A 27,956-nucleotide genomic window follows, 5' to 3' on the forward strand; every position below is an offset into this window, starting at 1 on the left:
GAATTTGAATCCAGAACTGACTGAGTCAAAATTCCATTCTTTCTTCATTATGTCATGGCAGATGCTGCTGCTTGTGGCTCTGGGACCACTCTGTGGCCGCGAAGCTGCACCATCAGGCACAGAGAGTATGTTGGGGAGAGCAGGGATGAAGGAGAAACCTGGGCAGGACCAACATGGCCTTGCCATCCGGGCAACTTCTTGGGTGTTGAAAAAACGTTGGGAAAATTTTTTGAGTTCCTCTAATTAGTAGGTGGTGCAAGAGCTAAGACTTGTCCACCAAGCAGAATGTCTGGCACACCGCGATGCTCAAATATATGAGGAGGAATGGATGGGTGAGCAAGATGGAGAGGTAGAGCACAGGTGCGTTCCTCAAGGCAGTAAGGGATTCTCAGGCCGGGGGCCGGGGGGAGGCCTGCTCGTTCCCTCGGTTATAACAATAAGTTCTATTCTCTGGATGAAAAAGGAAACAAAAAGACATAGATCTGGCCAATGGTTTACTGGTCTGAGTGAGAAATTTTATAAGAAGGAAGATACTCAAGACAGAAGAGTCTCTCTTCATAGAGGAGGCTCAATGCCGAGCCTCCAGTTTCTTCCTGTCCTTGCTAGAGGCAGCTTAACTTAGTGGAGGAAGCACCTGTTTTGCCATCAGACAAATCTGGGATCAAATCCTGACAGTTACTAACATGCTGTGTGACTTTGGGCAAGCACCTCAACCTCTCTGGGCTTCAATTTCCTTATATGTAAATTAGGACTGTAATACTTAGAGAAATAGGTGTTTTTTGTTTTTTGTTTTTTGTTTTAATATGGTTAATGTGGTTTTCTATTTGGCCTTTCTGAGTTTGTGACTTTTGTCTGAGTTGGCCCATGCTAAACCATCTGCTTGGGAGAGGAAGGAGAGTAGAATAAAGTGAAAGGAAACACTCCATGCCACCGTGTGCAACCCACTGCCCAACAATGAGAGGTTCTGTAGCAGGATTCCTGTAGCAGGATTCCTGTAGCAGGATTCCTTGGTATGTGGTATATGAGGGTCCTTGAGGAAGATCAACAAGGCAATCTGGTAGTCAGGTCATACCACTTCGTGTCTTAACTGGCTCAGCTACCCCCTGACAGCTCAGAGCTTCTTCACTTTGAGTTCCTCCCAGAGTTCCAAATATGGGAGTGAGATGAGAGATCCCTGCCCTCAGCATTTCCCTCACCCATCATTCTCCCCAATCAAAGAGGGAAAGTCAGGGCGCCTGGGTGGCTCAGTTGGTTAAGCGACTGCCTTCGGCTCAGGTCATGATCCTGGAGTCCCTGGATCGAGTCCCGCATCGGGCTCCCTGCTCGGCGGGGAGTCTGCTTCTCCCTCTGACCCTCCCCCCTCTCATGTGCTCCCTCTGTCTCATTCTCTCTCTCTCAAATAAATAAATAAAATCTTTAAAAAAAAAAAAAAAAAGAGGGAAAGTCAAATGACATTCCTTCATCTCTCTCTCTCTTTCCTTGTCATTTGCTCATTTCCCTAGAATCAGAGGAGGATGGCTTCCCGTCCTTTTGCTTCCCTGGTCCACCCTTGACAAAAACTCTGTGGTCTTGCCTACCAAGTCCAGTCCTCAGTATGCTAAAGAATGGAGAGAAAGGTATGGGGGGGGGGTCCTCAAAAAGTTAAAAATAGAACTACCTGTGATCCAGTAGTCACACTATTGGGTATTTAAAAGGGATACACTAATTCGAAGGGATTCATGCACCCCGATGTTTATAGTAGCATTATCTACAACAGCCAAATTATGGAAGCAGTCCAAGTGTCCATTGTTAGACGAATGGATAAAGAAGATGTGGTGTATATATACACAATGGAAGATTACTCAGCCATTAAAGAGAATGAAACCTTGCCATTTGCAACATGGATGGAGCTGGAGAGTATAATGCTAAGTGAAATAAGTCAGTCAGAGAAAGACAAATACCATGATTTCACTTACATGTGGAATTTAAGAAACAACTCCCCCCCCCCCAAAAAAAAAGACCAAAGGAAAAAAGAGAGACAAATCAAGAAACAGACTCTTCACTATAGAGAACACACTGATGGTTATCAGAGGGGAGGTGGGTGGGAGGATGGGTGAAATAGGTGATGGGGAATAAGGAGTGCACTTGTGATGAGCACTGGGTGATATGTTGAATGATATGAATGAATTGGGAATTGCTGAATCACTATATTGTACACCTGAAACTAATATAACACTATGTTAACCATACTGGAATTTAAAATTAAATTAAATTTTAAAAATTAAAAAAAAAAAAAAGTAGAGAGAAAGGAATTAAAAAAAAAAAACTTTCCAAAGTCAGTCATGTGACTTAAAATTGTATTATTGTCTGGCTGCAAAATAATTTTTTGAATGCCAGAAATTTGAATTTAACTCTCTTAGAGCCAATAAGGAAGTGGCCAAGAGCGCAAATTCTAGAGTCAGAAGGCTAAATCCAAAGTATGGCTCTCTATATGCAAGTGGTGTAAGTTTGGGCAAGTTACAAAGCCTCTCTGTGCCTTGATTTCCTCCTCCGCAAAATGGGGTTAATAATAGTATCTCATAGAGATTCTTGGAATGATTGGATTAGTTCATATACAGAATAGTGCCTGGTACCTAATAACATCTCTTTGTGTATTATGTATATAAGTGTGTCTTCACCATCTTCATCATTGACTAATTAATATTATCATCATTTTTCTTTGTGTTCCTTCTATAATAAATCCTAATTCCCCAGCCGTTCCCAGACATGTGAATGTCATGTCCATCACATATGTAGGAAGACAGAAGAGAAAAACACATTAATAATTTGAAAAATCCATTGTCCTTAAGACTGTGCCCTAGTTGATAAAGTTGTTTCCCGTGGGGATCTGGGGTAATAATTCTGATATTGATAGACATGTATACTGGACTTAACAGCTGAGTCAATGGATAGTGGATATTGGGAGCCATGTTTCTTATTGTTGGAGTAAGAGCTTACAAATAAGCAAGAGGAGGAGCCTAGAATGATCCATGTGATTAGAGTTAGAGATAGCAGGATGAACTCATGTTTAGCTTAAAGTAGATACAGATGGTTGCATATATAAATATTTGTAGACACCTGTACATATGAGTTAGTACACACACATAGATTTTCTTACTCTGTCAGCAGAGAGAGACCAGAAGCAATGAGCACACCCAGCACCCAGATCTTAGTTGCTAACACAGTTCTACAATAAAAAGAACCAAGGCTCCTTGGAGAGATGGCTGATTCTAGCACTGGACAGGGAATATACAAGATGAACCTAGAGCATCTTGTATCACTAGAGAGCAAGGAAGCTCTAAAAAAAGGGGCCATGGGAGCCAACTGAAAGAGTTCCCAATGGCCAAGCCTGGAACAATTTGAGCAAAAAACAAAACAAAACAGTATTGGTTTATAACCCAAAGTAATAAAATACGTGTCTGTGTGTCCACACTGATAAAAATAAATGGTTGAATAATTAAGTGGAGATAAAGAGACAAATCTCTTATGAAGAATTCTAAATAATTTACATAAAAACTATACTCAGAGAGGTGGAACATAACTCCTCAACCTTTAAGTATGGGTTATGCAGAGTGGCTTAAAGAGTATGGCATGGAAAGACAAAAAATAATAGAATACCTTTACAGTGGAGAAACTTGACACACACTACCTCAGGCAGGTGATGAAGGTTAACATCAATAGTGATAAAGCATCATAGTATGTATCCTTGATGGGTGCTGATGAGAATGTCACTTTACAGTTCTCGTCACCCAAACCCATAACCTCAGTCTAGTCAAGAGAAAAACATCAGACAAATTCCACTCAAGGGCCATTCTACACAATACCTGGCTGGCAGTCCTCGAAACTGTCAAAATCATTAAAAACAACAGAAGTCTAAGAAACTAATGGCCAAGAGATACCTAAGGAAAGGTGATGACTACATTTAATGTGGTAATTGGATGAGATTCTGGAACAGGAAAAGGACATTAGGTCAAAGCTGAGGAAACCTGAATAAAGTGTGGACTTCTGTTAATAGTAATTTTCAAAGTGGTTCATTATTTGTAACAAATGTACTGTACAACACAAGATGTTAGTAACAGGGGAACTGGGTCTGGGGTATATATGGGAACTCTTGGCACCATTTTTTTTTTTTTAAGATTTATTTATTTACTTTAGGGAGAGAGAGAGAGAGAGAGCGCATGGTGGGGAGGGGCAGAGAGAGATAAAATCTCAATTAGACTCTGCGATGAGCACGGAGACTATCATGGGGCTCGATCTCACAATCCTGAGGTCACGGCCTGAGCTGAAACCAAGAGTCCAATGCCTAACTGTCTGCATCACCCAGGCACCCCTCTTGGTGCCATCTTTGCAGTATTTTTATAAATCTAAAATTGTTCTACAATGAAAACCTTATTTTAAAAGATATATTGTCTGTAGATCTCTCCCTCATAGGGTTGATGTAGGAATTAAAGGAGATATAGTGCATGAGAAATTCCTTGCCAAATGCCTGGCACATAATGTACACTCCACAAAACAACACCGTTTTGACCATATTGTGCCTTTCTGCACTGTTCTTCCTGTGATGTGCCTTGAAAGACTGGCTATTGTTGCTTTTCTTCCAAGATGAGCCAAATTGGTCCAGTTTCTGATAGTTGTTATTTGTCTCTTCTACACTGAGAAGCCCACAGCATCCTCCCAGTGTTTGCAACTGAGCATTTTCACCTTAGCTGACCCTATCTGAATTGCATTTATTTTATTTCTATTTAGTGACTAAGGTATACCACATATAATGGTACTTACATAGCAGTTACCTGGGGTAAGTTAGCCAGATGCTTCCAATTAGAGTAGCTCTATCTCACCCTTCTTTGAAAATGAGTGTTAAATGCATAAGACCCCCTCTTCTGTCTTAGGAAGGTGAGCACAGGGACATCATCAACTTCTTGTTTGTTGACTGAGGCTCTTGATGGAAAACAGCATCCCAGAACAGCAAGTCCTTGTTAGTTATTTCTAAGAGTCAGAATGAGTTGCAAAATTATAATGAGGCAGGGAAGATTTTTCTTGTGGCATTGGGTAGGAAGTACCTTTGTACAGAGGTGAGGTGGGAAAGATATCTCTGGCCAAAATGTGTCTACAAGAGAAACTATCCCGCTGAGAGCAAGACATTGTTGGTCCAACTGGATTCCTTCTATGGCCATGACTATGTAAATTAAATGATATAGATAGATAGATAGATAATATATATACACGTGTACACATACATACATATATACATACAAATACATATGCATATATACATATACCTAAATATTCTCTTTCTCTCTTACTTTTCTTCTCGCCTCTATTGGCAAGGACAGATCTTACCCAGTCTTTGCTCTTCCCTCACCCTATTGTTCTATTTTGCTTGGATGCCAAGCTGGGCTGACTTCCCATCTACACTTTGGTTTCTCCTCCTTAGCTGGATATATTTGTACAAAACTCACAGAGAATCTGGGTTGCCAGGTCTGCTCCATCTTCTCATTCAGTGAAATGAAAATAACATTTAAAACACCCAGTCACAAATGTCTGTTTAATAATTCTTGATTGCTGCCCTGAGATTGGATTTCCATATTTGTGAATATTCGATGCCTGGAAACGAGCACAAAATGGCTGTCTAAAACGGCTGGAAATTTGCTTCCTGCGGCTCTGCATGTGATAGCAGGAATGTGACTTTGGGGCAGCCCCATCTCTTCTTTTGTGAGGGATTCATTTGGTGGGCCATCTTGGTCAGGCCCACTTACATTAAGTAACTACTCACTGCCCTTGAGGTAGCTCAAGACTTGGGAGAAATCATCCAGAAGAAAATACTTTATAATAGCATATTAAATATTCTGTTGAATAATATAAAAGGCTGTTCCAAGTGATGAGGAACATCTCTACAGATTTTTTATTTTTAGTTAAGTGTTTAGCATTTCCCCTGGCAGGCCTGGAAACAAAATTTGAGCCTAGTGGATGGGATCTAGGATTGAGGGAGCAAGGAGTTGGGAGAAAGGGTGGGTTTGGGAGAGGTCAGCTCTTTAACTAGACAGGCTCATGGTTGGGATCTACTTCCAGGAGTGAAAAAACACGACTTGCCATGAAGACATTAGTAAATTAGCTTATGAATGTCTTTGGGCATTCCCAATCTACTCCTGAGGCCATTTGAAATTTCTACTTAATCTCTGTAGAATACCCAGAAGCAATGCCTTTGCCATCTTGACACGACCCCCAGGCCTTTCTTTATAGCCACCTGGGCAACCTCCCTTCTGGTCCATGTGACAACTACACTAGTCCAAACTCTACATTGCAAGGGACAGTAACCCCAAAGCATACTAACTTAGTAGAAAGGGGCTTTCCTATCTTCTCAGCTTTCCTCCTGTTGTCCTTATTCCTTCCCAATAAAAAAATAAAAACTTTTTTTTCAAAAAAGTTTGAACCTACCATGTGAACCTGCACATGGTAGGTTCAAACTCACTTGAATCCATGACCTCCTGGCTCCTTACTTCCAAGGTTCCAGAGAGAAAAACTCAGGGAAGCATTCTGATTGGTTCAGCCTAGATCGCATGCTTGCTTCCGGCCCAGTCACTAGGAGAAGGAGGCATTGTGATTTGCCCAATTTGGATCACACGCTCATTTCTTAGGGTCCATGCTTCAGCAAAAGCTGTACCTTATGCAACATCTCTTCCATGATTTCATTAAGCTTGGGCCTTCCCAGCCCTCCACTGAATCTCAGCCAAAAAGCTATCATGGCAGAAGGATACACCTACTTCCTCACATGCTGGCCAGAGGCTGGGTTACGTGGCATATGTTTGCTGACCTTCCCATTACGCAGTTGGTCTTGTGTGCATGTGCAGTGATAAAAAGTGCTCTTCTTTTTTTTTTTTTTTTTTTTTTAAGATTTTATTTATTTATTTGACAGCGAAAGAGACAGTGAGAGAGGGGACACAAGCAGGGGGAGTGGGAGAGGGAGAAGCAGGCTTCCCGCTGAGCAGGGAGCCTGATGCGGGGCTTGATCCCAGGACCCTGGGATCATGACCTGAGCTGAAGGCAGACGCTTAACCGACTGAGCCACCCAGGCACCCCTAAAAAGTGCTCTTCTTATCTCTGTGTCTCAGCTGTGGTCTCCCTGCCTCTTCCCATTTGGGTGTATTGGTTTCTAAAGCCAAACATATTCCGTATATGTCATGGGTTGAATTGTTTAGAAGCAGCCCTTGAGAGATGGGTTCAGGTGTATGAGACTCTGAGGGAGTGCTACAGACACACAGACAGACGCATGCACACGCCCCTCTCAGGTTGTGAGGGTAACAAAATAGGAAAGATAAAGGAGACACTCAAAGATGGGGTCTCAGTCTCAGATAAAATCTGGACCAGGGGTAGTTAAATTATGGCCCTTGGACCAAATCTAGCAGCCACCTGTTTTTATAAATAAAGTTTTATTGGTACACAGCCACACCCAATCATTGACATCATGTCTGTGCTTTCTTGCTACAAGGGCAGAGTTGAGTATTTGTAACAAGTCTGTGTGGCCCATAAAGACTGAACTATTTATAGTCTGGCCCTTTAGGAAAGAAGGTTGCTTGTTCCGATCCCTGGGAGCTCTGGAGCATCCATTGCTTCATAAAGCCGTCCCTACTTTGAGGCAGAGGGCTGGTCTGCATGTCCTAGTGTCAGCCAGGCTCTGGTTGCCAACCACCGCCGGTGTTGAGGGTGAGGTGCACGAGGCACACTAAACCCAGGGCAGTGGTTCCTGAGAATAACTTCCTGGGTGTGAGGGGCAGCTGTGAGCTGTGTGCAGCCAAAACAGCAGCCGGGAAATGGGCACACATGCCAGGGAAAGGCGATCTTCCAAGGCAGCACCAGCATCCACCGCCATGTTTATCTGGATCTGTACATGCATTTCCTGAAGCTGGGGAGAACCTGTATTTCCTGCCTGAAGCTGAACCATAATCACCTCATCTGGACTCCACCTCGTCTCACTCTTCCCTTCACTCTCTCCATCCCACTGCTCTCAGGGTGAAGGGGAAAGCCTTCACAAGGCCTCCTGGGCCCCGCCGGCCTGTCCAGCCCCACCCCCTTCCACTTCGCTCACACTCTGTTCTGCAGCCACGTGTGCCTCAAGGGAGGGGTGCAGCATCCTGCATTGCTGAAAACACTGCCTCCCCTCCAATTTCAGGGCTTCTGGCCATGCCCTTCCCTCTGCCCCGAACACCCTCCCCAGCGCCCTCCACCTTCACCCACACATAACCGCATCTAGACTTCTGGATCTCAGCTCAGAGAATATTCCCTCCAAGCAGACTTCTTGAACCTCTCTCCCCATGAACCCCATTCCCTCTAAGTAGCCAGTACTTGGTTCGTGTGTCTTTGCATATTTTTTTCCTGTCTTTGCAAATCGCACCACTCAAGCAACATGCATAGATTTTCTTAATAATGCTATATTATATGCATTACTTTCACATTTGCTTTTTCTCCCTTAACAATATAACCCAAAAGAAACTATCCAGGTTGACATGTATAGAGTTAACTCATTTAAAAAAAAATATTTTTTAAATTTATTTATTTGAGACAAAGAGAGAGAGAGAGAGAGGAGGAGGAGAGGGAGAGAGAGAGAAGCAGACTCCCTGCTGAGCATGGAGCCTGAGGTGGGGCTCAATCCCAAGACCCTGAGACCATGACCTGAGCCGAAATCAAGAGTCGGCAGCTCAACTGACTGAGCCACCCAGGCACCCCTAGGGTTAATTCATTTTTAAACACATTTTTTCCTAACAGCTCCATGATATGTACAAATTGTGTAATATGGATGTACAATAATTTATTTAAGAATTACCATCTTTGTAGGAATTCAGGTTGTTTCTGTGTGTGTGTGCATTTTTGTCACTTTACAGACAACGGTGCAAAGAACATCTCTGAACAAACATCCATGAATTCTGACGCTATTTCTGTAGGCTTAATCCCCAGAAGTGATATTATTTGGTCAAAGTATACCTTCACTTTATGTTTCCAGACACACTGCCACATTCCTTTCTGCAAATATGGCAAATTGGGCTCCCATGTGAGGTTATGAGACTGGCCAGTTTCCCACATCTTTGCCAGTATGGTGTCCTTTCCATACTTGTAATGTTTGCCCATCTCTTGGCAAAGGAATGGCTTCTCCTTGTTGTTCTGACTTGCATTTCCATGACTATGATTGAAGTTAATCATCTATTATATATACATATATATATATTACCCATCCGACTTCAGCTGCTTTCCAGGGAGGATCCTGGAGCCGCTTGTTCTGATGTGTCTGTTGCTCTCCTCTCGTGTCCCCGGAGGGTGGGCAGATTGGGACCCAGTGATGGTGGGCATGGGTAGAAGGTCCTGCTCCACCTGTGACCACGTCCCGCTATCTCCTCCCTTGCAGACACGACCCAGATGAACAACGCAGTGCCCACCTCCCCTTTGCTCCAGCAGATGGGCCATCCACATTCGTACCCTAGCCTGGGCCAGATCTCCAACCCCTACGAACAGCAGCTGCCGGGCAAAGAGCTCAACAAGTACGCCTCCTTGAAGGCAGTCGGTGAGTGCTGTTCTGTTTCTCCTCTACTTTTCTGCACTTTTTTCTCGTTCCCTCTGTTTTTTTCTAGTCCTCTTGCTTTTTCTTCCTACTTCTCCTTTTCTTTCACTTCTTCTTCTTTCTCAGAATCTGCGTCTCTCTCTGTCTCTGTCTTTCTCTCTTGGTCTCTTTCCTCTCTCTCTCTCTCTCTGTCCGTCTGCCTCACACATATTCTTGGTCTCTCTACCTGGGGCCCAGGTTGCTGGGAAGCAGAGCCCCTGGGCTGCTGCTTCTCTGACTGGATCGAGTCCTACCTTGCCACGTGGGGCAGGGTGGGTGAGTGAGGGACACATGTGGGGGCTGTTTCCCGGGGAGAAGGGCCTGGAGGCTCATTTGGATCCGACTGACAGCCCAGCCCCTTGGTCGTCCACCATCTGCCCTCATGAATCCTCAGGGAATCCAGGACACCCGGTGTCCGAATACCTTGCCCTGTAGTGGGTAACATCCATCACCCCCGTAGTCATCCCATCTCTGAGAAGTCGGTAAGTGCACGTCCCCATCTTAGGCAACTTCCGCTCTTCAGGATGGGGCGCACTGCCTGGAGCTTGTGCTAACTGGGCTCTTATCAAAGTGCCAGACATTGCATTGGACCTTTTCATACATCCTGCCTTGCTTTCTCACAGGGATCCGAAGAGGAAGACAAATTATGATCCCAGTTTTCAGATTAGGAGACCGAGAGTCAAGGGGGTCTAATTCATTTGCCCCAAATCAAGCAGCCTGTAGGTTTTTATCACTCCAGAGCCTGCCTCTCACAGCCTAGCTCACACACGAGGGAGGGTGACAGTGACCCTGATGGTGGCCCAGGCTCCTGAACACATCGCTCATGCAAGAGTTCTACAGGGCGGAAGCCACAGCCATCGCGAAGTCAAACTTGGGGCAGACGCAAGACTCACAGGCCTCATGCTTGCTTTTGTTATCAGCTGCTTGTCTTCATGTCTTCCCTCATCAGAGATGGGATGGGAGACACTTGCTGATCAATTCCAGCGTCAAATATCCTAATTCCATTACACACTGACACCAGAAACCAAAGCCCAGATACTGTCACGTGTCTGTGATGCTTGTGGGGACCCTGGTCTCCCAACATATAGAGGCACAAAACAGGCATCTTGATGCTCGGCAGAGGGCCAGGCGTATAGTGGGAACTTGGTAAGCATTGGAACCACAAGGATCTTTAGGAATTCCTATTTCTTCCCCATGGCCTAGGACTTCCAGATGGAGTCACTCAAAGACAGGCAAACCAAATTTCTAATACCGAGGGCACAGGTCGTGCAGACCGACACAGGCTTTTCTAAATCCTAAGCTCCGCAAGGACTTACATACCAGTTCCCATGGTTCGTGTTGAATTTCTACGCCCAGCTCAGCCCTCACATATACCCCATGACCACAGGCTCCCTCTGTTCCATACTGCATGTTTGCACAGCATATGCATCCTAAGAGTGTTCAAATAGACTCAAATATTAGTAGGAAGAGCTGAGGGCTGTTGCCTAGGAGAGAGAGAGTCAGGGCGTCTGCACTGATGTAGCTGCAAAGCGTTCATACACTATTTTGTGCCCCCCCCCCGCCCCCTTCCTGAGCTTTGCATTTAGGTGATAAATGTCGTCTACTGGTTCTATTTGATTCTTCTTTTGGCATTAAAAAAAAAATCAACCCAGACATCTTTTTCTTTTTGAACTGGTTACATTACCCTAAACAATTCATTTCTTCAGCTTAGGCCCAGTGTCTTGTCCCCCCTCAAAACTCAGTAGCTATTTGGGTAAATAATGGGATAGATATTCCCACAATGCTCCTTGATTTTCTCCAGGATTTATACAGGGATCCCGTGCATAGCAAATGTCTGCAGGGCATTGAGAATTAAATTTGCAGCACGAAAATATATCTTACCCTCCTTAAGTAACTGTTTCTTCCACAAAGGGAGAACTTCTGAAATGGTTGCTGAATGAATGAATGAGCTTGTCTTTGGCATGAATCAAAGAATAGCTTAGTTGTAAGGAAGCACCCCTAATCTTCTAGAAAACTCTGAAGGATCTTATTTAGAGAACCCCCCACAATCCTGGATATGGCTGATGTGCCCCTCTTCTTCTCTGAGTTCACAAACTTTATCTGAGTCACTGATGGTCTTGTGACTCCTAGTGAATGGAGATCCAGTGGGACTGCCTGACCCAATGGCTTACCCAGGTGTCCAGCATCTGCCTGCACAAATGAAATGCAAATCCCATAATAAATGTTCTTTGAAGGGTTCTTTATTAAGGCATAATTCACACCATGATGTGTGGTGGATGATGAAGTGCATTTCATTAGTGAAATCATTACCACCGGGGAGAGAAATTGTTTAAAAAATTGTTTGCTGTTGGAAGCTCTGCAGCCTCTGATAACAAGACTTATTTTCTAAAAATTTCTAGTAAATAAGGAGAGCCTTGGACAGCCTTTAGGGTTAACTGCCAAGTTCAAAAATATCCCTGAAAAATAAATTTCTCTTGGCGGCTTTAATATCCAGAACATCAGGTAGTTTGAGCCAGTCACTGAGACTCTGACCTCAACTTCTTCAAGTGAAAAATGAGGAATGAAAAGTGAGGAAATTTTAAAATAGAAAATGAAACAATACCAGTCATTCTAGTTATTAGAATACCTGTGGGGGCCATTAAATATGTCCCATCCATTCATTGCCAACCCAGAGAGAAAAGGATGTGACTGTTGGTTTATTTTATTTTATTTTATTTTAGTTGCTTATTGAAATCACATTCATGTTTAAAGAGAACTCTTTTCTCTCTACAGCTCAGGGATACAGCATGTGACTGCAGAATGGCCTCTGTTCCCAAGGGGTTCACTGCCCAATTATCAGTAAAAGATTAGCACACACGAAGGAAATGTCAGAAGCTAAACTTCATCAGACTCTGTACAAGGAGGTGTGTTTCATTCATTCATTCACTCACTCATTCTTTAGGCACTTAATCTGCTCTCCCTTGATTGTAGGTCCCGTTGAGGCATGAACCACATCTGTCCCATTCATCAATGCATCCCCAGAACCTCCTACCATGTTGGGGGACTTGATGAGTGCTCCCAATATGTATTTTTTTTTTGTTTTGTTTTTTTTAATTTTTTAAAAAATTTTTTTAAAGGTTTTATTTATTTATCTGACAGACAGTGAGAGAGGGAACACAAGCAGGGGGAGTGGGAGAGGGAGAAGCAGGCTTCCCGCTGAGCAGAGAGCCCGATGCGGGGCTCGATCCCAGGACCCTGGGATCATGACCTGAGCCGAAGGCAGACGCTTAACGAATGAGCCACCCAGGCGCCCCCCCCATATGTATTTGTAAAATCAGTGAATAATAGTGTGTGTTGGGCACCACATCAAGTCAGGAGCATGAGATGATCAGCAAGATGGCAGAATATAGCATGGCCTCTGAGTTTAAGACCTCGCTCAGACATTTATCAAATAATTTCAGAGATTACTTAACATCCTCAGGTCTCCGTTTCTCCCTCTGTAAAATGAAGATAATAAAAATAGACAGCTAATCGTTTGTTGGGAATATTTAATGATGTAGTGCACAGAATGTGCTTAGCCTGACACAGTCAATCCTCAGTAAATACTGCCACATACTTAAGTCTCCAGACCAGAGTTGTTTGTTGGCCATATTTTTCCTTGAATCTCCAAGGCAGACCAGTACCTTGATTAACATGCAGTTGCTCAGCTGTCATTTTGAGGGAGGAGAGTTTATCCCAGTTTAATGGGAAAGACATACAAGGAAGCTAACTCACACTGAGGATCTGATAAAACAAACAAGCAAGCAAGCAAACAGCAAAGGACTCTTCTGAGTTGTCCTAAGGACCCGCAGTCAGCCAGACCTCTTCACTGCCCCATCTATAGCCTGAACAATGAAGTTCCATGCCCAGACATATGGCTACTACAGTCTATCACAAAAAGCTTCAGTTTCATCCAACTGACTCTCCTTCCTAAGTCAGAAATGAGGATTTAAACATTTTAGACATATCGTCCACTAAAATTGAAGACAAGAAGTGTGTCTTGTGATAGACTGAGTTGAAATGTAACCTGAAAACTTAATTAAGCCTATGAGTTCCCTGGCTGGAGCCACCCGTGTGGTGGGTAGTTATGGTGTGAGAACCCATTTTATGGTTCTTCATAGGTCAATGTTGACAAGACAGAGGTGTTTGGGAAAATATCCTTAAGGCTTACCTGATGGCTTAGAGAGGGGTGGCTCCTGCCTCCACTATTTCCAGATCTCAATGACCCTGGCTCAGAGGGAGAAGAAACATCCAGTCATCCCAGGCGAGTCTCACTTAATTTTAACTTTATCACTCTCCTGTCCTGTCATTTCCCCTCTGTTGTGAGTGATGAGGGTGTTGAGTTCATATCCGCAGGGGGAATGTAATTTTTACATTAAAATTTTAATGAGAAAATATTTTTTCTGTTGCTATTTGACAGACAAGGGACTATTTTGCCAGAACCATGTTACATTTTCCAGTGGCCCTGTTTAAAACCACAGCAATAACGCACTTCAACATGGCAGGAACTCCCTCTTCCATCTTGCTGTAGGAATCACGTGTGAAAACCCTAAGTGATGCATGAGCGCCTCAGCCATGGATTGACTTCTACTAGTTTAACTTTGAGGGAGGTCTTGGTCCCATTCTTGCAGGTGGCGAAACTAAGGCTCAGTGTAGTTAAGCAGTTTTCCCAGAGTCACACTTCTGGTAAATGGTAGAGCCAAGAGTCATATTCAGGATTATCTGATTCAGAATCCTGTGTTCTTTCAGTGAAATGATTCTATCTTCCAGAGAGCAATTTCTGGCATCAGGTGGTTGTAACCAGGGCAAAAAAAAAAAAAAAAAAAAAAAAAAGGTTTGGGAGTACCATTCCCCCTTTTTTGGAGGGAGAACTTACTAATATACTGTTTTTCTTTGTTTGAAGTTGAAAGTTTCCCCATGGTGCTGAGTATAATTGGTTTACTATAGATAAAGTATAACTTACATGTGCTGAAATAATGCAGATCATAATTTTACAATAGTGTGATTGTTGAAATATACATACTCTAGGATAACCGACATCCCAGTAAGGATAAGAAATATTCCATCACCCAGAAAGTTCCCTCATGTCCCTTTCCTCTCAGTGCCTTAGATCCATCCCCTTTTACTAAGTGTTTGATTTTTCACCCAACAAATTTTTATCTAATGTCCACTAGGGGCACCAAGCATGTAGTGGGACCTTCAGTATATATTTGGAAGCCTGTGTGCCATCTGACTAAGTGTCCTTATTTTCAGTGGATTTATGAAAGAAAACTAGTTAGCGCCTTGTCAGAGCTAAGCCCCATCTTAGGTAGTGGGGACAGGGGTGGCCACGGCCTGGGCATGGTTCCTGCCTTCAAGTGATGAACTTGACTTGGGAGTAAGATGGCCTCGTTGGTGTCAATGACTCAGTGACTGAACCGGGCTTGTATCCACCCGCAACAGAAGATTTGGGGCCACATCACTATTTCCAGATCTCAATGACCCTGGCTCAGAGGGAGAAGAAACATCCAGTCATCCCAGGCGGGTCTCACTTAATTTTAACTTTGTCACTCTCCTGTCCCGTCATTTCCCCTCTGTTGTGAGTGATGAGGGTGTTGAGTTCATATCCGCAGGGGGAATGTGGCAATTTGAGCGTCCTCTGGCACGCCTGGGAGGCCAACCAGAAATGTTTAAATGAGGCCGGATCTGTGCTCTGTAATCATTCAGATCACACAGAATGTTCCCTGTCACTCCTCTCAGCTGGCAGCCTGATCTATCTCTGGAAATTGTGCAGAAATGCTGAGGACTTGGGCTTTCCAGGTAGATTCCTAAGAAAGGAAAGGGGAGCTAGTGGCGCGCGCTGATTGGCTAGGCCTCCAGCCAATGGGCAGAGGCTACTGCACGGACACGTGGGTGGGTTTGCCCTGCTTTGAGTAAAACCCAATCTTACGGAGAAGGCCTATCAAAGACAGTGGTAGGTAGGGTGCAGACGTTGCCCTTCTTGCCATCTTTGACTTTATGGAAAGGACCACCAGGGGGATCTGCTAATAATGTGTGATCCCCCAGGGCTCATTCGGTACACCTGAAATGAAATTCAACTTGGAGAAACTGATTTATAAACAATATGCCAAGCATTATGGGATTCTCAGATAACAAACTTGATCCCTTTAGCATTTAGGGGAATTTCCCACCCTTAGGAAAAGTGACTCCATGGAGAAACTTGAATTCATTCGTTCATTCAACAGTATTTCAGCCCCTACCCCTTGGGGACCTGCCACCCAGCATATAAAGTTGCAGTTCGCAGAGCCTGGCCCGAACCTTGGATTTGGGGCTAACAGTGCTCCCTCCCACCAACCCTTTTCAGGAGAGGGATTGCACTAAAACAGGATCAAAATGTATCTCTTGTCAACAGAGTGTTGTCATTGGCCAAAGTGACCTCATGCAGCTCAAGTTTTCCTTTCTTTCTTAGAGGGTTGAAATTCAGAGCCAGATTCACTGCCTAAGAAATCTCTCTCTCTCCCTAATATAACTGAAAACATCTAGGCCTTTTTCAGGGGACTTCTTCTGACCCTCTGTTGGGCGTTATCCTGGTACCGCTGCATGGCTTTGCAGAAGGAGGTGCACGCGGGCGTGCAGAATCACATTTGCACATTTGGTCTTTCGCCCATCCCCCGGGGCCCCTGAGGCCTGCCGCCCCATGGAGGCTGCAGCTGGGGCTGCCAGCAGCAGCACCTGGGGGTGAGGACGCAGCGGACATGGGAAGCCGGCCAGCAGATCAGCATCTCTCCATTGTTATTTTTTAGGAAGTTCTGATGGTGACTGGGCAGTGGCGACACTTAAGTCACCAAAAGGTACTGTATGGCTTTTTCCAGTTCTTTTGTCCAGGTGTTGTCAGATTTGACACCGATCAGTGGAGGCACAAAGAGTCCTGGTGTCTGTGTGTGACACGGTGCCACACGTGTGTCCCCGTTGGGTGGCCCTGCAAGTCCGTCCAAGTTCCAGCGTGTAGGTGTTTGTGTGTGTGTGTGTGTGTGTGTGTGTGGCGTATCTGTGCTCTGGGTTGTTGTTGAAGAATGTGCTACCCCTCACTTCTCATTATTCACTGCCTGAAGGAATATGTCACTATCAGACACCACCCCAGGTAAGACATCCAGGAAATGTTGGTTTTTCTCAGAAAGTGGTGCAAACAGAACAGCCCCAAGGTAAATGAATGCAGAAGAGAAAACACAACTTCTGAGGGAAGAGAGAAACAGAGTCGGGTTATTGGCTCAGGGTCTCGTGAACGATTAGCCTTGACACTATTTTTGGCTTTCCCCAGGCGGTATGGTGAGCATCAGATGCTAAGGAGTCTGGTCAGGTAGAGTCTGTGAATTAACCAGCTGGTTGACTGGACCAGGAGGTAGCTAGAAACTCTTCACTCCCTACTGTGTGCCAGACAGAGTGCTGGACCTTTATACCATGTTGTCACTAAATTCTCCAGTGACTCAGCTGTGCAGGCCGTGCCCTTCCCCTTTTAGAGATGAGGACTTGGGTGTCTGGGCGAGGGTGTCTTGCTAATGTCCAGCTGGGGTGCAGTTTGGACACATGTCTGTCTGACTCGAGGCCTAGGTTATTTCCCACTGGGGTGTTGTGCTGGGAGCAGCTCTTTCCAGAACAGACGGGAAACTTGGTTCTCTTCTGCTTTCACCCCGTTTGCTCTATTGGATTTGGTGGTGGGGAGAACGCTGCTGACCCAAGGCCATGGTGGCAGAACTCTTTTGTGACCTTGAACTGGGGAAATTAGAAGGTCTCACAGGGCTCTAGGCAGTATACTGGGAGGACCATTTCTACATTCTCGAAAGTTGATTTCCAAATGGAGACAGGATTGGAGGTGGGCGGGCCGCCTGGAGGTGGGGCCGCCCACTGGGAGGCTCCTGTGGTCACCCAGGTGGGCCGTGACCTGAGCTGTGGTGGGTAGAAGATGGAGAGAAGACAATGAGGTGAAAGGACGAGTAAGAAAGAGACGGTAGAAGGTAGTGAGTGAGTGCCTGTGAGCGGGGAGGAGGGGACAGTGTGCCCTCAGTGGTTCTTATATTTCAGCCACTTGGGCAGCGTCAGCCTTCCCTGGAGGGTTGTTAAAACCCAGATTTTGGGCCCCGTCCCAGAGCTTCTGATTCCCCATGCATTGGGTGGGCACCTGAGGGGTTGCAATGCTAACAGGTTCCATCGCGATGCTGCTGGTCTGGGGACCACACTCTGAAGAGCACTGCACTAGGGAAATCTTGCTGGGAAGCTGATACCCTCTGATTAGGTCTCTAGGGATCTTTCTGGGGGTTGAGGTTTCTGAAGAGGGGATGACCAGGTCCCAGAGGCTCAGAAACAACCTGAGCTCTGAGGGGAGCACAGGAGGGAAGGGGGACTCACTGTACTCCCGCATCCAGAGAGAGAGCTGTAGACCCACGTGTCTGCAGAGGATCCCTTGACTACCCCGTTGTTGCCTTGAAAGAGGCAGATTTTTGGGTCTTGCATTAGATAATAACTGTTCACATGTCAACATCCATTTTTAGAAATGCAAACAATTTGGAACATGACAGACCTACTAATTTGAGACATAAACTTTTTTTTCTCTCCCCTGTGAAAAACAAAGCCATTATGATGCCCGTGACAGCATTTGGAGGCAGTCAGCACCCCTGTCCTTATATCAGCTTGTTGTTGTCTGATGCATTTAGAAAATATTTCGGGACAGGTCAAAAGCAAGGGCTTGGAAGCTGTTTTTCTACCCAAACTGGGCTAATGTCACCCGTCCTGTTAAATGCATCTTTATTTATCTGGCCTTGTCTGGGGAGGAGCAGAGGGGTCCCAGGGATGGCCAGACCCAAGTTCCTCTGGGGTCCCTGATCTTTCTCTAGCGTTCTCTACTCAACCTCCAGAGCTGGAGTCTACATGAGGCATGAAAACAAGGTTGGGACGTTTGGACAGCCCCTGCCTCCCACACCCTGCCACCTTCTTGAAAGGGGGACACATGCAGGCTGCGGCGGGCTTAGCCTCAGCACACCTGGGTTCCAATTACCGTCTCCTTGTTTGGTACTCTTGTGACCCTCAGCAAGTCAGCCGACCCCTCTGAGCCCGTTTTCTGATCTACAAAATGGGGACAATAGTGTCGCCTCCTGCCTAGGTTGCTGTGAAGATGAAGTAACGTGTACAATGCATGTCACAGTGCCTAGCATTCGGAAAGTGATAACCACATGAAGGCTATTACTGGTATCTTTAGGACTATTATCAGGTGAGCCAATGAAAGGCTCTGGAAAATCTCGTGCTAACAAAAAGGTCAAACTCTAACACATCATTTCCCAAACACTTTTGATGTCTGATCTCTTTTCTCTTCAGGAAAACCAGTTCACATCTTAATATCCAGGGGCACGAATGTTGCTAGGAGCCCGCTCTGGGAACATAGGGCAGGAGCGGAGGAGTAGGTGGGGGGTGGATGCCACCTGGGGAGGTTGGAGAAGGAAGGGGTAGCTGCCAAGGAGCAATGGCAAGGTCTCTGAAGATGAAGGTTTCCTGTTTCCATCCGCATTGACTATAACTCCTTTGGGAGGTGAACCATGTCTGCCAGAGTGGGAAATGGCAAACATCACACCCCAGGGGGCACTATTCATTTTTCTCTGAGGTTTCCTATGCACGTCGCCCCCTAGTGGTCACTGCTGTTGCTCTGCCCATGCCCAGCCCTGGGAACTCCCCCCATAATTATTGGAAACCCTCCCAGGAGAACATCACTACCTCGAGCCCAGTTGACTCTTCTAACCATGTCTTTTGAAATCTGGTCATTTTGCAAAAATGAATCTTTGAACCTGACATATCGCTTAGTCCAGTGCTACTCTGGAGCACTGAACTTGGGGGAAACTGCCAGCACAGGACTGTGATATAATCACTCTGACTCAGATTAGAGGCAGACCATGTGCTCTTGTACGAGCCACTCACGTGCTCTGAACACCCATTTCTACCATTCCCAAAACAATGGCTATGAAAATCCACGTTCTGTCATGTTTGGGGGAGTAACTTTAGGAGACAATATAAGTAACATACTTTAATGATGACAGTGAAGAAAATACACTTTATTCAACCCTTCTGCTCTTCTGGATGAGGAAACCGAGTCCCCTGAGATGAATGAGGTTGCCCAAAGTCATACAGGAAAATTGTATCAGACCTGGGACCAGGACCCAGTCTTCAAAGAATGGCTTACAGACTGGACTCAGAGTCACTGGACATGCTTGTTACAAATGAAAATCCTGGGCCCACATACTGCAGAAAAACAGGGACCACTGGACGTGGGGCCTCAACATTTTTTAAATTTAATTTTCCATTTTTTGACTCTCCTGCCTTGGATAATTCTCTATACACTAAAGTTTGGACCTACCATTTCCAAGACCCAATCCCTAGACATGATTTGTCCTAGAACACCAATTTCACATGTCAGCATTCTTCCAACATGAGTATTTTTGCTGTTTGCTGAAATATATCTATTTTCTTAGTTGGGGTTTGAGCTGGAGCCATAGCTGGAAAGTAGGAATATTGGAGGTGACAGTCTTAGATTCGGTGTCCCGCCCTGACACTTATCAGCTGTGGCAGAGAAATTTGGCAGCCAAATTACTCAGTATCTCTGGGCCTTAACTCCTATTGTCACACAGAAGACATGGTTTTGCCTTGTCACCTAGGTTTAAGATGGTTTGAGTGAGACAGTGTTAGTGAAATGGTTAAGAGCATCTCATACATAGTAGGTACGCAGCAAATACTAGTTCTTTCTTTTTTCTAAGAAAATTTATGTAGCTCAGTGATAAATGTCCACCCAATTGATGCTACAGAAGGCACAAGGCAGGAGACAGTGTCTAATTTGGGTGGCAGTTCTGTTGGAGTGCACACATCTTGGATCAGGACCCACCTAAAGGCAACCTTAAAACATTACTTCATGAAATTCAGCCTTTTTCAGTGTTCTGATTTGGGTTATCAGTTTGCTGGTGAGCGGGAGGGTGCAGAGCAGGTGGAGGATCAGGAGGGGATTTTTTTTTTTTTAATAAAAATCAAATCCCGCCAGCTCCTGAGTTTGGCCTCTTTTTAAAAGCACACAGTGAGCACTGGAGTTTTGATGAGCTTCTTTGGGAACCCATAAGGCATGGAGGAGATTCTTTGCTTGGCAGAAAATGCCATTGTGTAAGATTCAATAAACTTTTTGCTAGTTTGAAAATACGTCCCTCTGATGCTAAGCCAGCTAGATCTTTTTTTTCCCCAGATCTTCATTTCAAACTTCCCCAGCACCTTGCATGGTGCCCATAGCACGTAGTAGACACTCAATATGGATTTTATTAATAAGTTGTTGAATAAAGTTGGGCATAGCATTTGAAGGGAATGTTGTAGTCTTTTCTGAAGAGGTACTGGGAAATAGAAAATTTAACCAAATGGAAGTCAAGAGACCTGTGTCCTAGATCCAGTGCTTCTTCTACCCAGTTGGCGGTCCTTGAGCCCATAGCTTTAGTAGTCTCTCCTGTAGAATGGAAGGTTGGGTATCATTGATCTCTTTGGCCCTTCCATCTCTATAACCAAAGATCCCAGGCTTTGCTCTGATTGGCTTGCCTAGTCATGCACCCACCTCTGAACAAATTGTTATGGTGAGGGCAATGGAATGGGTTGCTTGTAGTCCCTGGGGAACAGCTTGGGGGGGGGGTGTGTGGGATAGTGGTTGTGTGTGTCATCCAAATCACATGGATTAAGAGTAGGAGACAGGTGGATTCCCCACCTGAAAATAGGGGGCTCTTCTTGGAAGTAGGGTGAGTAAATGATTGGTGTTTGCCAATCTTGCCACAAAAATGCTGTGTAACAAGCAACTTCAAATCTTGGGGTTTAACATCTATTTAGCAGCATTTACTGAGACCAGGTGTCTATGCTGATGTCGGAGGTTCTCCTAGTCTCTCTGAGTTGACATATACCTGGGAGTTGGCTGAATGCTGGCTGATCTGGGCTGGTTTTAGCTGGAATGACTCGGGAGACTTGGCTGTGCTCCATGTGTCTTTCATCCTCAGAGGCGGTAGCACAGACATCTCATGATGATGGCGTTGGTATAAAAGAGGAACCGCAAACCAGTAAGCACTTCTTCAAACTTCCGTTATGTCATGTCGGCTAACATTCATTAATCACATGTATGAACTCAGAATCCAATGGTGGGGGAAAAAAGATCTTCCTCTTTTGGGGTGAGTTTCAAAGTCACATACAAAGAGCATGGATGCAGGGAAAGGCAAATAATTGAGGTCATTTCATGCATGAATCTAACATAGGATCCCAAATCTCACAATTATCTGCTTTGAGATGGTCCTTTGCTATAGCAAATTGGAAGGACGCACATAGGATTAAGGATAATTAACCCTTATTTGCTTCATTAAAAAAAAAAACACTTGTATAAAATTTCATCAGAGGGGAGGTCGATCAGAAGATAAACCACACAAGGAACTTCTGAAAAGAATGATCTCCATCTACGGAGCAGCAATGCAGGATGCATGGAAGGGCAGTGAATGAATGCATGCTTTCCATCCAGAGCCCTTCTGTGTAGGGGGCTCTGTGGTCAGCCATGGCTGGGGCACAAGTCCGTCCATCTTTGTTCAGTAGCCTCTCAGAAAGAGGTGACTGCAAAGCAGGGCTGCCTAAGGGAAGAGACAAAGGACCTGCAGGTTTAGAGGTCTGTCGGCAACAAGACATTCACAGAGGGCTCCCTGGAGTCACAACCAAAGGGCTCATGGCACAGCCTGAACAGCTTTGGTGCAAAGCCCAAGCCAGGCACTGTTTCAGAATCCTCTCCAGCGAAGACAGTGGGAGCCCCCAGGGTTAAGACAAAAAAAATCCAGGCTTCTGGACTTCCCTTGACAATTTTCTTAGAGAATAGGATTTCAAGGAAGATGTGAAGCCGAGAGGAGAGAACCGGGAGCCCTGAGCTTCATTAGGACCTGGTTCAAATGTGACTTTCCCTACTGGTGTCTCTTTAGCAAGGCCCTGAACCAGGTGAAACGGGGCTAATGCACCATAAAGACAAATCTTCCCATCCCCTCCCTGGCTCTCTCCTGTCTGAGAAGCTAGGCTTTTTTCCTGCCTTTCTTGTTTCTGCCTGCTGAGACAGTTTCAGGAACCTGCACAGCTTTAGAGAATGTATTTTAAAAGAAGAGAGAAATACCCGGGTATTTTTTTTAACATGAACTGTCCCCCCTTTTACTTTTTAATTTAGCTTGTGAAGGAGGCAAAAAAAAAAAAAAAAAAAAAAAAAGGTAGAGACCCAGAAAATATTCCTGTATATGTAAAAAGCAAATACTGTCCTACCGAACTAGAGGCCCCACAAATACAGCAGGTTGAGAGAGAGAAGTATATCTCTCTGTTACAGTCCCCAGAGGGAGTGGTACAAGTTGGTGGGGCAGCTCTACTCCAAACTGTCACTCAGGGACCCAGGCTCCTCCAACACTCTTTCTCTACCACCCTCTACAGCACTGTCCTCATCTGCATTGTTACAGTTAGCTGCTATCATAGCCAGTGGGAAGGGGGAAGAGAGGACACTCAGAGCAAGAGATTTTCTTTTAAGCAAGTCAGGTGAAGTGAAAATTGGATGTATCATTTTTGCTAACATACCACTGGCAAGAGATGAGCCACATGGCCAAATTTAGCTCCCAAGAAGGCTGGGGAAATCTAGTTTGGAGCTGGTGGCCATGTGCCCAAGAGAAGAAGGTAGAGAGAGACTTGGGACTCGAGTGGCCATGTGTTACGTCTTCCCAGGTGGGAGTGCGCCATGTGTAATGGTTTGTGCTTTTACCTGCCTTCTCTCCTTGACTTCTGCACTGCACCCTGCAAAGTTGATCTTACTATCCTCATGTGATTTTCTTCTCCTTCCTAACAATGGCGGCAATAGCAGCTACCATCTGTCGAATACCAACTATGAGGCAAGGACATTGGTATTGGACATGATTCTCTTCCGTACCCTTGACCCTCTGCCACCCAACCATTGTCGTTTGATTTTCAGTTTTATTGGTAGAACTTAGAGAGTTCAGGTAACTTGCTCAAGATCTCCAGCTTGTAAGTGGAAGAGCTGGGATCTGAACTCAGATCCATCTACTCTCAGAGGTTAGGGTCTTTCTACCATATTGTAAAGAACTTACAGTCAACAAAAATCAGGTGGGCGTTCTTCCAGACATTGTTATATACTGTATGAACCTGATGCACGGCAGCCTTAAGCTCCTACCTACTATTCCTTCTTTCTTTCTCTCATTAATCTTTCTAATTCCTTGACCTTACTGCTGAAGCCTTGTCCTTTGAGACTTGGGGCTCTGCTGTGGCTGTCGAGGGCCCAGTGTAGAATTCAAAACCAACACTTGGGCTCTTTGTCATTGCTGGAAATGATTGCTGTCCTCTGGGTGGTGGGGAGGGTATAGTAGAAGCACAAGGAAAAGAAATATTAGTTAATATCTCAAATGATCCCACTATAGTGTCATAGAGGGAATCAGTGTGATGAGCCCAGGCAACCACATCTGCCTCATGGGCTTGGGGTGGGGTGGGGGCCAGCTACATGAGATAGTATGTGTCAAGCACCTGGAGAGTATCTGACCTAGAGTCTTCTCTCCATTCTGTGAGAAGTGGATGGCTCTTTGTCCAGCCCAACTCTGGGACAGGTCAGTGACTGGCCAGCACTTCAATGTCAGTGCCCCTCAGAGATGCCAAGACCCATACACCTGGTAATGCAGCAGCCAGCCTGAACGCTGGAAGAGCCACAACCTGGCAGAGGGTGTCTCAGGTCACCCCCAGCTCCCTCCTCCTCACCTTAAGGGAGTAAAAGATAAACATAGTTTGCCTTAGGAGGGAATTTGGGGCTTTGTTAAACTTCCGGCTGTGACATTCTGATGTTTCCTCTTGAGAGTCTGATACTTACATGTGCAACCCAGTCCCTGATGTTTGGGAGAGGAAGAATCAAGAAAAGTGGTTTCTCTGTATAATTCTCACTCTGCCCTCCGTTTTCCTTAGTTTTGGGGGGATATTTTCTTGCAGATAAAACCTTGTTAAGGAAATAAGACTGTTCTTTTATAAGGCAGGCTCATCGTTAGAAAAACGGTGAGTGTTGTAGCCACAAATTCACAAATTATGAATTGGGCCTGGAATCCTGGGTTCTAATCCCAGCGCCATCACTTGGACGAGTTGCCAAAGCTCTGTAGCCTCAGTTTCCCCATTTATAAAATGAGACTGAGAATGGCACCTACCTTGGTAGGATATTGAGAGTATTAAAGAGGTTAGAGGGGGCACCTGGGTGGCTGTCGTTAAGCGTCTGCCTTCGGCTCAGGTCATGATCCCAGGATCCTGGGATTGAGTCCCGCATTGGGCTCCCTGCTCAGCGGGAAGCCTGCTTCTCCCTCTCTCACTCCCCCTGCTTGTGTTCCCTCTCGCTGTCTCTCTCTCTCTCTCTCTGTCAAATAAATAAAATCTTGAAAAAAAAAAAGGGGGGTTAACAGGGGTGCATGGGTGGTACACTCGGTTAAGTATCCGACTCTTGGTCTCGGCTCAGGTCATGATCTCAGGGTCTTGGAATTTGAGCCCTGCGTTGGGCTCCATGCTCAGCAGGGATTCTCTCTCTCCCTCTCCCTCTGCCCCTCCCCATCTCTCTCTCTCTAAAATAAATAAATAAAACCTTTTTTTAAAAAAGGGTTAACAAATTCCCTAGCCAAGTATCTAGAACAGAGCCTGCATTTAATGAAGATGAGCTTTTACTCAGTTTACCAGTGGGGGAGCTAGGAGGGAGAGCAGACTTGTGCTATATCCAAGTGGTCTCTAACCAGTCCCTGCCTCCTTTACCCAACTGCATCCTGCCTCCCTGAACTCACTGCTACAGAACAGTCATGCCCCTGCAAGGCTACAGCCAGGGATATGGAGCTGGGCAGCAAGCAGGTTCTCCTGCCCCAGAAATAAGGGAACTTAACCCCTGCTTTAGTCCTGCAATTCCTGTAAAGCACGGGGCACAGGTCACTCAGATGGACTATGTATTAGCATTCTCCAGAGAAATTGAACTGTGTATACACACACACACACACACACACACACACACACCCTATTATTTATATATATTCATATATATCACATACGAATAATAGCTTATATATACTATTGTTTTGGTTGAAGCAATTCCCATAATAAATCTCCTTTCAGATATATATGTGTATATGAATGTGATGAATATTCATATATATGAATAAGAGGATATCTATATATATGAAAGGAGATATATTATGGGGAATTGGTTCATGTCATTATGGAGGCTGAGAAGTCCCATGATCTATTGTCTGCAAGTTAGAAACTCAAGAAAGCTGGTGGTGTGATTCCAGTCCAAGTCTGAAAACTTGAGAACCAGTGGAACCAACGGGGTAAATCCCAGTCCAGGAGCAGAGGACCAATGTCCCACAGGGGATGGGACAGCAGGCCGGCAGAAAGGGCACGGAGCCTCCCTTCCTCTAATTTTTGTGGTATTTTGTCCCTCAACAAATTAGATAATTCCCACCTACGTGGGGGAGGGCAATCTACTGAGTTTATCAGTTCAAATGCAAACTTTCACAGGCACACCCAGAAATAATATTTAAAGATTTTATTTATTTATTTGACAGAGAGAGAGAGAGAACACAGGCAGAGGGAGAAACAGGCTCCCCATTGAGCAGGGAGCCCGATGCGGGACTCGATCCCAGGATCCTGGGATCATGACCTGAGCCGAAGGCAGACGCTTAACCGACTGAGGCACCCAGGCGCCCTCCAGTAATATTTAATCTGGGCACCCAGTGGACCCATTCTGGTTGACACACAAAATTCACCATCACAGACCAGATGACCAGAACATGAAACATTCTGCCCGTTGCTCATATTTTAGAGATTGTTGTTGGAATCTGAAATATTTCCAGTGCTTTCCTGCCTTAATCAAATGCATCATTGTCCCCCCTACTGTGTGCCAGGCAATGGGCAAGATGTTGGGCATACAGTAGTGAGCAGAGCTGATACGGCCTCTACCCTAATCGGAGCTTATATTCTAGTCAAAGGAGGCAGAAAATACCCAAGTAACTAAAAAAGATAATCTCATAAAATGATACAGCCTAAGAATATAGTAAAATGGGGAGAAGTGATGAGAGCAATTGGGGGCGGGGAGGGCTCTCTCTTGACTGGCTCATCAAGAGGGATTTTCTGAGGAAGTGACCTTTGCTCAGAGAACCAAATGACAAGAATCCAGATACGCAAACAAAAAGAAGAGCATTTTGGCAGAGAGAGCAGCAAGGATGCAATCCAGTGGCTCTGACATAGTGAAAAGCTTGGTGTGTTCAGGAACAGAAAGGAATCCTGTGTGTACTGGATTGAAGAGTATCCCTCCAAATCTCTATCCACTCAGAACCTCAGAATGTGACCCCACTGGGAAATAGGGTCTTTGCAGATGTAATGAGTGAAGGAGGTCATACTGGATTAGGGTGTTCCCAATGTAATGACTGGGACCCTTATAAGAAGAGGGAAATTCGGACACATAGACCCATACAAAGAGGATGGCTGGGTGGAGTCAGAGGCTGATACTGGAATGAGGCAAAAGGCAAGGAATGCCAAAGATTGCAGCAACTACCAGAAGCTAGAAGAGGCAAGGAAGGATCTTCCCCTAGAGCCGGCAAAGGGAGCATGGCCCTGCTGACACTTTGATTTCAGACTTCTGGAATCTGTGAAAGAATAAATTTCTGTTGTTTCAAGCCACCCAGTTTGTGGTAATTTGTTATGGCAGCCCTGGGAAACTAATACACTCTGTGATGGGTTCATAACAAGCGGAAGAGATGAGGGTGGACAAACAGCCAGAGATCAGGTCATGCAGACCTTGGGGCCGCTGCAAATAATTTGGATTTTATTCTTAAGTGTAATGGAAAGATTTATCACTTGAGTTCAACATATTCTTAGACCGAAAACAGGGACAAATGGGGAATGGTGAAAGCTTAGGTTGGTCGGGGCATTGCTTACCAGGTTAGATTCATCACCTGAGACCCAAGAATATCACCAAGGGAGAATGAGCTGTAGGAAGCCCTCCTTAAGATATATTTGGCCCAAGGAAAGAAGGTAGGTGGGAGGCCACCTGCTGAGACCCTCAGATGTGCAGCTTGTTTTGAAAACTGGTTATTACCTTGACTCTCTCCCTTTCCACGGAAGTGGAGGCTCCAGCCCACCCTGCACCTGGACAAGTGTCTGCTGCTAATTAGGGGAGAGACAGATGGAGCAAGGTACAGTTTAATTTTAAAGCCTTGGTTCCTTCAAGGCAATTAGGCTCATTGGAAGGAAAGCACCTTTTTCATTCTTTCTT

The 27,956-nt window shown here is 45.2% G+C and overlaps 1 protein-coding gene across 1 annotated transcript in view; it reads left to right on the forward strand.

The window, feature by feature from the left end:
* Positions 1–1,441: 1,441 nt before the first annotated feature.
* The window catches only part of SHISA9 (shisa family member 9), a 33,595-nt gene continuing 7,080 nt past the window's right edge, over positions 1,442–27,956 (forward strand). The window contains exons 1-3 of the mRNA XM_032392167.1: positions 1,442–1,616; positions 9,413–9,568; positions 16,405–16,452. Of these exons, the coding sequence (XP_032248058.1) occupies positions 1,595–1,616; positions 9,413–9,568; positions 16,405–16,452 (226 nt within the window). The 5' untranslated portion in view covers positions 1,442–1,594. The remainder of the gene's footprint in view (positions 1,617–9,412; positions 9,569–16,404; positions 16,453–27,956) is intronic.

Source organism: Phoca vitulina, unplaced genomic scaffold (genome assembly GCF_004348235.1).
Source record: "Phoca vitulina isolate PV1807 unplaced genomic scaffold, GSC_HSeal_1.0 scaffold66, whole genome shotgun sequence".
Lineage (NCBI taxonomy): Eukaryota > Metazoa > Chordata > Mammalia > Carnivora > Phocidae > Phoca > Phoca vitulina.